Source organism: Etheostoma spectabile, chromosome 13, assembly GCF_008692095.1.
Source record: "Etheostoma spectabile isolate EspeVRDwgs_2016 chromosome 13, UIUC_Espe_1.0, whole genome shotgun sequence".
NCBI classification, from domain to species: Eukaryota; Metazoa; Chordata; class Actinopteri; order Perciformes; family Percidae; genus Etheostoma; species Etheostoma spectabile.
Genome location: NC_045745.1, coordinates 472292 through 481788, shown reverse-complemented (window position 1 = coordinate 481788; position 9497 = coordinate 472292). Strand labels below are relative to the sequence as shown.

Below are 9497 nucleotides of genomic sequence, written 5' to 3'. Positions count from 1 at the left end.
ATTCTATCATTAAAAGTCAGTGTCTCACACAAACACACACTTGCATCTGTTTACTGCTGCATCCAGACTAAGGGGAAGTGGCAGCACAACAAAGAATCTTGTCATTGCTGGTGGAGTAGCTTTGCCAAGCAGGATGTAGCTTTTATATGAAGGTCCTTCTCTGTGTTTGTTACTGTGTGTGAGTGTGTGTGCACATAGATGCACCTGTGGTTTCAGAGCAGATGCCATAATGATGAAGGGGGGACTCCGGCGTCCCCAAGGACCAAGGACCCCCAAGCATGTCATAGACCCGAGGTAGTGCTCAAGCACCTGCCTAGGGGCGGAGCCTCTGGGGCTCCAGCCCTGAATGTTTTCTCAAAAGCCCCGAATCTTTTAGGTTTTTAAAATACCTTCAACTTTGTGTCATTTCCCCTCAGTCTCTCAAAGCAAAAGTTCTGTTACAGAGGAAATATCTCCATTTATTCTGTGAACTCTACTAAAAATAGGTTTCAAGATTAGTAATACTGTTCACGTCGAAAACTCTACCCTACCTATGTAACTTAAAATAGAAGAGAAACAGAAACATCAGACAATTTTTGCCTCTTCTTAGGTGGCAGGAGTGAAAATGAGACATCCTCAACATTAGTTGTCGGCTTTACAGGTTGATTGTTTTCCTCGCCACTATAGTGCTTTTCCCAAATGATGTACAGATTTAAGGCACTGCTCCACTAATTTCTTATTTAAATTGTTTTTTTAATTGCATATGCACCTCCAGTTATTTTGACTTGAAAAAATAGAAGCACTGTGATGTCTTTAATCTGGTTTCCACTGGAAAGCTCAAGGAAGTGGCTCTGAGCTGCACTACATCAGCGGTGATGATGTTAACTTTTGTGGAGACAAAAAGCCACACAGTTACATTCACAGAATTCAGATGAACAGTTCAAAGCATCTAAACGGTGTCAATATTTGAATGAATTACTTTGTGAATTTTATTAAAACAGCTATACATAATGTTTTCACCTCAAGAAATCATTTCCATATTAACTTAGATTGCGTTTAACACAATAATGATCTTCAGAACACCTCCTGAGGTCTGAGTAAGGTTTGTTACAGAGCTGTTTGAGGTCTTCTGAAGGAGTGGCCTACACCTGACATGGATCCAGTTGTGATAGCCAATGATGACCCAGAGGTCAAAAGAGAAGCAGCAGTGAATGCCACTGCCAAGCAATCAGAAGATCCCAGAAATCACCTCAACTACTTCTCATCTTGGTTAAAAAGCCCGTTGCATGGTTTCACAAGGTTAAAGGAGTTATTTGAAGTTACATGTTTACTTCTTTATTTTGTTGCTGTTTTGTTTGAATTACAAAGTTTAATAAATTTGATTATGACATCAGTATCAATATTGTACTTTGAGTCTCTGTAAGCTCTTTTGTTTTAAAGTTGTCTCACATTGCCAGCTCTATCTCCACAGCGCTGTAGAGTAAGGTCTGGCTACATCACAGATGCATTCTGGGATAGGAGGAAAAAAAAAAAACTTTGTGTGTCGTTTGCATTTCCTCATTATCTCTTACCAGTGTATCACCGTGTGTACTTTGTCCACAACAATCCCACTAATCGGATCCAAAACGTCCCAGTATGAGAGGAAATGCCCTAAACATATTCTTTATATATCTTTACAATCATTCCCCAAAAGAACCAAGCAGGCTTGCTTTGTTGCATCATCCAAATTTTCTTAAAAACTTGACATCTTCAGGGTGTAGCTTGCTAGCTTGAAGATTGTTGTTTTCCAAAGGAAAGGCAGTTTGACAAGGGCAACCTTCCTGGAAATAAACTCGTTGATCCAGACTAGTTTTGAAGGTACTAGGTATCCTGACCCACCATGTGAAGTTACATTGACTGTATGGGTAAGAAGGGATAGCACCAGACCCCTCGAGGGCTTTTGGTTTTTCACCAGGGCAAGAGAGACGCCATTGATCTCTTTGTTTGTTTGCTTTTAAAAATGATAAAATAAACCTCACAAAATGCTTGCCTGGACAATTAACGGTTTTATTTTCTGCGTGAGATATATTACTTTGGTATCTAAGTGGCTGTGGTGATTGAGATTTTTATTTGTTTAGTTGGAGGACAAATACACTATTAATTGCTCTCCCATTAACACATGTATTTTATGAGTGTTTCTTTTGATATATAAATACGAAGCCAAAGAAGTGTGGAAGCTTGCACTTTATTGGAAAAATCAAACAAACAAAAATATAATCTGCAGGGACAATGTAGCAAATGTGCTCAGTTAATGGATCCAGGGCCACTTTTATGTTCAAACCATCTTTCACACCTGCACTCAACCACTATTTAGCAGGAAAAGTTTTATATACACAAAGCACCGATCAACAGTGCTCTATTCTCCTAAACAACTAGACCTCTCTACACCGCCCCATCCCCACCCACCCCACTGTTACCATTCTGATCTGAGCCTACACCCGATGCTTCCCTTTGCCCCCACATTGTCCTAAATGCCCCAGTGCTCGCCTATGGAAACATGATCTGAACATGAAAGGGACCCTGCACATTCAGGTTGGTAAAGGGCTGCCAGGAGCTTTGTTAAATGTAAGAATAAATGGCATGCCAAAAGCAACAAAAGCATAAATGCAGATTCCTTTCCAATAATTATGCTGCCTCAATCACAAAATGTAGTGCTTCTGCTGATGTGAAAAATGTTCCCTCGCCCAATTTTGTAGAAATCGTCCCCACTGATTTGACAGTGTTTTGTGAATTATAACGTTCATACACATCCTCGTTATGACCCCTGGAACCACAGATAACCGTACAAGGCATCATGCGAGTACAGAGAGTATTTAGTGCCCCAACAGCAAAATGTGTCATCTCTTTAAACTTATATTAACCTTTAAAAAAAAAAAGAAGAAAAAAAATCATCTCAATCACTCAAATTCCAATTCTACAATCAATCATACCTATGTATAAACCTGAAGACCTTCCACAAGGGGGAGGTCGGTGACTAGTTACATTTACTTTGTTTTCTTCTATGTAGGTAATCATAAATAAATACAAGCAATACACAAGGAATGTCTACTGCAAACAATACATAAAATAATTGTGGTATAAAGAGGAGTTTGCAATTGTTTTCTTAATTTGGGGATGCTTTAAGAAGGTAATCATGATTGATAATCAAAAGAAGTGTCTCGTTCAGCCTCACCTGGACAAAGAGGAACAAAAAGACAACTCAAACTGCTTGTATGTGTGACAACCTGACTGTTTTTTTCTCAGGTACATAAACAGTGATATCAGATAGCGCTCCTCTTGGGTGTTGCGTTTCTATAAAGTAGGGGCTGATTCCTGTCCACATGGTTTTGAATGGCAGCGCACACTCTTTTTCTCCTTCTGTGACTTTGACATGACGAGATGGGCACAATGTCCGCTGTGATGCCTCTCTGAGATGGTCAGAGCTGCTCCCAGTCACCGTGATTTTATTCAACAAGTCTTTTTTGGGCCTTTTATTCTCAGAGAGAGGCAAGTTCATTAGAACCAAACTGCAGGTTTGCTTGGATAGTTGACTTTGTTGTGAATCATCTTCAGATGGGAAAGACCCCACCCCCCACCTTTCAGGTTACATAAACTGCATCTGGTAGGACACAAAAAAACCCTGTCAACTCATTTTTTTTTTTTTTTTAAACAGTTGAAATTCCAGAAATGCAAGCCCAGTATCCAGACTTCTAATGTGTCTCCAAACTAATTATCTATGCAAGTAAATAAAACACTAAAAATCTCCAACAAGGCAACATTTTGTTTTGTAAAATAATAGCTCCAAATCACAAGAGACTAACATTGCTGGTTATTTGAAGTTGATTTCTCAGATACTCTAATATTTATTCTTAGAGAAATGTGTCTGTAATATCACCTGATGAATCACATCAACGGCAGCCTTTACTTGTTTCAGACAATGAATCAGACATTGTGATTTTGTCTTGTTGCTATGTATTGCTTTCGCCAAGGCATGTTACAACAACAGCAGTTCTGCTCAAAGACAATAGAAATAAATGTGCATTTTATTGACACACGTGGGACCTGGAGTTGCAATTACATACAGACGACGAGCGGTATAAGAAATTCTGCAGAAAGGTCCTTTCCCTGCAGCTCTGAGGGGGCTGAGACTGGAAGGACTAGGATTGTGGGTGACTGAAGCCTCTTTTACAAAGAAATTCTGCTACGCTGCCGGAAAGAACACTTGCTATTAGGGCTTTGCTTTTTTGACACTTAGCCAAACAATGCTGGCATAATGCTGCCCCACTGTGTGATTTAAGATAGCATTCCAGAAGCAACAGAGGCTCGACGTGCAACACAACGCCGTCAGCGTCTAGAGTGTGTGTGTGTGTGTGTGTGTGTGTGTGTGTGTGAGAGAGAGCGAAGGCTTCTCGTGCTAGCTTTCCCTTTTACACGGAGGTCGATTCGGCTCTGTTCCTACCTGCCGGCTTAACGACGGAACAACCCTGTCCCCCATTCTGTGTCGGTGCCTTTAATACAGAAGGCGAGGCGGAATAACTGCGCAACAGTAGTGCCTTGAAAAAGCTGTGTGAAAGGGGTTTTGTCACAGAGGAGGATGAAAACAGAAGAGCAGAGAAATGGAGAGTTGGGTCGGGCGAACATGTCTATTTTCATATTGTCCAATTGGGGTTACACAAGATCGCCAATAGGTACAGTAGGAGTTAGAGGAGGTGGGGGAAGTTTTATCACAGCATGCCAGGGAAACGCCACCATGGGCGACTTCAAGTCTTAGTGTCAAGGAATAGTTCCTAGTTCTTTAAGTTATATAAAATGGCTGGTGTCAGACGAAAAAAGAAACATTCAATTGTAAATATATGATTATATTGCCAATCAGCACAAGCCTAATGGAGAGGGTCAGATTTGATGGCTTGGACCCACGCAAATAAACTCAACTGCTGAGTTTCTCTGGTTCAGACAAGCTGGGTCACTGAGCCCAGATGTGGAAGGAGTGGGAAATTGTAGGTGTGGACATCCATTACCTGTGCACCTGGATTGGGGCCAAAGGGGTTGGCTGGCCTCATCACAGGCTGGCTGTACATCATAGTGGGCTGCGTCATCATCATGGAGCCCATGTGGGGAGGCTGACAAAAGAAATCGCAACAAGGATGGATTATACAACCTTGACCCACAAAAACACCTCCAAAATAAGGTTCAACGGGAAGTTGCCATTTCCATCTGTACTAAACAACTCTTTGTTACTGAAGGAAACCAGCTTGTTCAGTGAGGATGACACAACTGAGCATCATCACTCCTGCTGTAGTCTTTAAAGGACTTCATTTCAGCTTGTTGTGCTGGCAGAAGGCGACACATTTACTGTCATTCAGTGAACAGACTCCTCTCTCAGATACTGATTTATTCCCTCAAAGACATCACATGAAAGTACTAACACTCATGTTTAAAGATAAAATAAATACTGTACATGTTGGATATTTTTCAGAATACTGCACACCACACACACTAATTAATATATAAGAAAATCTTCTTGCATGCTACCAGTCTGTGTGTGTGTATGTGTGTGTGTCTTGACTTACCATTGCATATGCCATCATGCCCGTCGGTGTGGTTGCAGGAAATGCCATGACAGATGGTGCCTGAGGTGACATTAAAAGACAAGCTGATTCCTTGTACAGAATCAGGACACAGCCAAACCCAACGCGTTGTTTATTATTAGATTATCAAATTCAAGTTAGACTTCAGCATGCATTTTAATACAATAACTAAAATGAATCTATTCAGGAATGTGTCAATGCAGTTGATTTTGTGACGAGATGGAGTACTGCAACTCTGATGGGGGCTACCAACCAACCCAACAACCCAAATTGCTTGCAGGCGTGGTCGAGGCAGTAAACAGACCACAAAAGAGAGAGGGGCTAACGTTTGACTAAACTCCTTATTGGCTATCATTTCCTCGCCAATGTACGATCTCTGCAGAACAAAATGAATGAACCTAAGCTGTGGATCACCACTCATAAATGGATTACGGACTGCAGCATTATGAATTTCACAGAAACAACATGGAACCACCAGTGGTGTTCCCGATAGCACCGTTGTGACTTAAGGGACGCTACGTCCTCTGGTCTCAGTCTCAAGAAAGACCTGATCAACCTTGGTGGCCAAAGCGGGCCACCTACAGGGGAAATTTGGTGACCACAGAGTAACTATTTGAGGCCACGGGCCATGTTTAATGTTGAACCCCGGGATAAAAAAATGATACACAGCCTACAATTCTCAGATTATGTTGAACTATAGCCTAGAATTAAATTCAATAAATCAATGTATTTTTCGTAATAATCTACAAATAGTACTTACATTTTTTTACCTTGAAATGGCTTACTAATTAAAACAAACAATTGCAATAACTTGGTTTGATAAGCATACACCCTTGTAGCATCACTTAATGACAACGAGGCCTATGGAATATCCAAATGCCTTCAAGAACATGCATTATTGTCTAATCATATTTAGTGTTTTATATTTAGTGTTAATCCCAAAATGTTGGAAAGAGGCCAAACATTTAAGCCACGAGACAGTGAAACCTTCTACTGAAAATGTGTCAACTATTAGCAAAACCCGTCAAGGGTCTAATCTTATCAGATTTATTTAACATGAGAATAACAGATAGGAGGTAAAGAAAAGCAAAAAGGAGAGCGTGATGAGTCCTGGTAGAAGTTGGTTACTGGCAGGTGCTCCTGGTGGAAAGAGATTAAAGAGAAAAAAAATAGTACAGGCCCTTTCCTTTCCCTTCCTTCACCAACAGCCCCTGCAGTGATAACAAACCCAGATTTGTCTAACGCCCAGTCCTCTCGGGAAGGATACATTTCATTAACTATTCAGTCATTGGCAAGGGAGGCACAAGTGAGTCAGACATGACGCTGGTGCCAAAACTGGTGCTTTTATCACAGACTGTGCTTGTTTCATTGCATTGATGGCTCTCCTTCAAAATTCTTCCCCACTGACAACGTTTGGTTTGTTTCAGGAACATCTCCCTCAGTGTTCCTCAGATGGTCAATAATGACATGATGAGTCTTTTTTTTGCATCATGTTGGGGGTTATCGTTTTCACACTAGAAACCGCTACAGCCCACGCCATGTTATGGTGTTATTCAATTTATTTTATTATTCTGTCGTTGCGTGTGTGCAGTTTCCCTGTGTGCTTCATGGGGGCCCTATTTTAACGATCTAGGCGTACGGCGTGAAGTGCCTGGCACAGGTGCGTTTAGGGTGTGCCCAAATCCACTTTTGCTAGTTTTAACGGCAGAAAAAAGGGCCCGCGCGCCAGGCACATGGTTCAAAAGGGTCAATAGTGTCTTAATTAATCTTTGGTGTGTTTTGGGGGTAACATGCAATAAACCAATTCCCTTTAAAAGCCAGGCAAGTTTGTACCTTGGTGCGTTACTATTATGATGGATGGGAAATTGACAACTGTGTCAGTCTTAAACTAGCAAAGACACTTGCATATTTGTGATCAGCTTCCTTTAAGTCTTTCTCTCTGGCTTCATCAAAGAACAATCATCAGCTTTTGATCAACATCTGCCATTTGGCCATATCATCAGTAACTCATGTTGAGGTCAAAAGAGACACTGGAGTTTCTCATACATATAGTATGGTCCATTTATTTGAAATTGACCATAAAGCAGGGGATGCTTTAGGGAACTTTGACACTCTTAGTGCGTGTTGTTGCTTTATAAAAGTTGATTGGAAAGATGTCTTGTCCAGTGTTCAGTGGCACCTTGCCAACCAACCTAGTATAGTGCTGTTTAGCGCCAACGTTAAGCTGGTGGTTTAAGGTAAAGTCTGCCCGTTTTCTCTTCTGCCGTACTTGCAGATGAATTAAATGTAACTGTTTGAAAGAGCATTGTACAAGAAGACAATGGATTTGTTTTGTTTTTTAAATAAAATCCTGGAATTATTTTTAAAATGATTAATAATCAATTAATTTAAGTAATATTTAATAATATATATTAATATATAATTTTTATTCTTTACATTTAAAACAGGGCTAGACAAAGTAATATAATGGAATAATGAATCTGGAATGACTGTAACATAATAAATATTGATTAAGTTACAAAAAACATTTTTCACAACCTGTTCTTAAAGTCTGCATGCTCTGAAACTCTCTATACATCTGATACTCACATGACCATACACAACATGCGCGCTAATGCCTTGACCATAGACTGTAATGAAACTAAGCAGCCTAAACATTTCTATTGTGGACGTTGGCATTTCATAGTTTAGAGCTTAATACATCCATGGGGTTGCGCAATTCAGAGGGCAGATTCAACGTAGATTAATCACGAAAGCCTAAATCGGGCATTCTTGTGAGCGAGAACGGCAGGCTGTGAGTGACGTCAGTGCTCGTAGCAAATCAAGGAGAGCAAGCAATAAGTGCTGTGTGCTTAGGTTTCTGTTTTAGCTACAGAGTGAGACATCTCACTTCTATACTATCTTTGTTGGGAGTCTCACATGCTCAGTAGCTAGGTAATGGTAACATCAGGTAGGTACTGTTTTCCCAACTTTGGTCAGTATAAGGCAGGATTATCTGGGAGACTTCTTCTAAACAAGGGTGAAACTTGTGGAATACCTGCAGAACAGGGACATGGAAGTAGTTCTTTTGTAGATTATGGTGAAATAGTGTGTGTTGTAGCAGTGTTTTGCCATTGAGAACAAGCTAGCATGCTACGGTTAGCCACCTCGTCTTGGCTAGTGATGTAGAAAGCCGTGCAGATTTGGAACAGCTCACCCGGATACTGAAGACAGAGGACATTCAGAAACCTGTATCTCACTCAAAACACCACTGATAGGTTTTGTTCAAGTTTCTATGTGTATGGATGCACCAGAGACACAAAATAACCCCTCAAATCCCAGAAAAAGTGATTTCTTTTTTCATAATATGGGCACTTTAATACTATCGGTAAAGTGAAGGCTGTTACAACGTGGAGACTGCAGTGCACACAGAGACTAGAGTGTCATGCACACAGCACACCTTTTTGTTTACTTAAAATCGCACAGTTTTTGCGGTTATGTAATTTCACAGAATGAAAACTTAGATGAGAATGAATATGTCCACATCAGTTAAGAAAAGGTGTAATCATTCTAATATTGAATTACTGAAGTTTAGATAAAAATGGAAGAGCAGTCATTATCAGTCCTTCCTCCTCTGTCCTCATCTTCTTTCGGCAGCCACCTGTTATAGGTTGCCACAGCAGATCAGTTTCCATCTAGTTGGTATACAGAAATCTGATTTCATGATCCGCATGTTTGATTTGCTATAGGTTTTACTCAGATGCCCTTCCTGACTGAATAGTCTGTCCTTAGAGTGCTATAGATTCTGAATTTGCAGCAGTCAATAAACAAAAACTTACTCACTCAGAAAATTATGTCTGTCCAGAGGCCTGTACTACGAAGCAAGATTTGGTGTTAAGGAAGACCTAATTTAATCAATGCTCTCTTCCTAAA

The 9497-nt window shown here is 40.5% G+C and overlaps 1 protein-coding gene across 18 annotated transcripts in view; it reads right to left on the bottom strand.

The window, feature by feature from the left end:
• Positions 1 to 4353: 4353 nt before the first annotated feature.
• picalma (phosphatidylinositol binding clathrin assembly protein a) overlaps positions 4354 to 9497 on the bottom strand; it is a gene marked incomplete at its 3' end in the record, with an annotated part of 40804 nt that continues 35660 nt past the window's right edge. For all 18 annotated transcript variants that reach the window (XM_032533588.1, XM_032533589.1, XM_032533593.1 and 15 more), the window contains 2 exon segments: positions 4354 to 5117; positions 5568 to 5627. In XM_032533588.1, coding sequence (XP_032389479.1) covers positions 4947 to 5117; positions 5568 to 5627 — 231 coding nt within the window.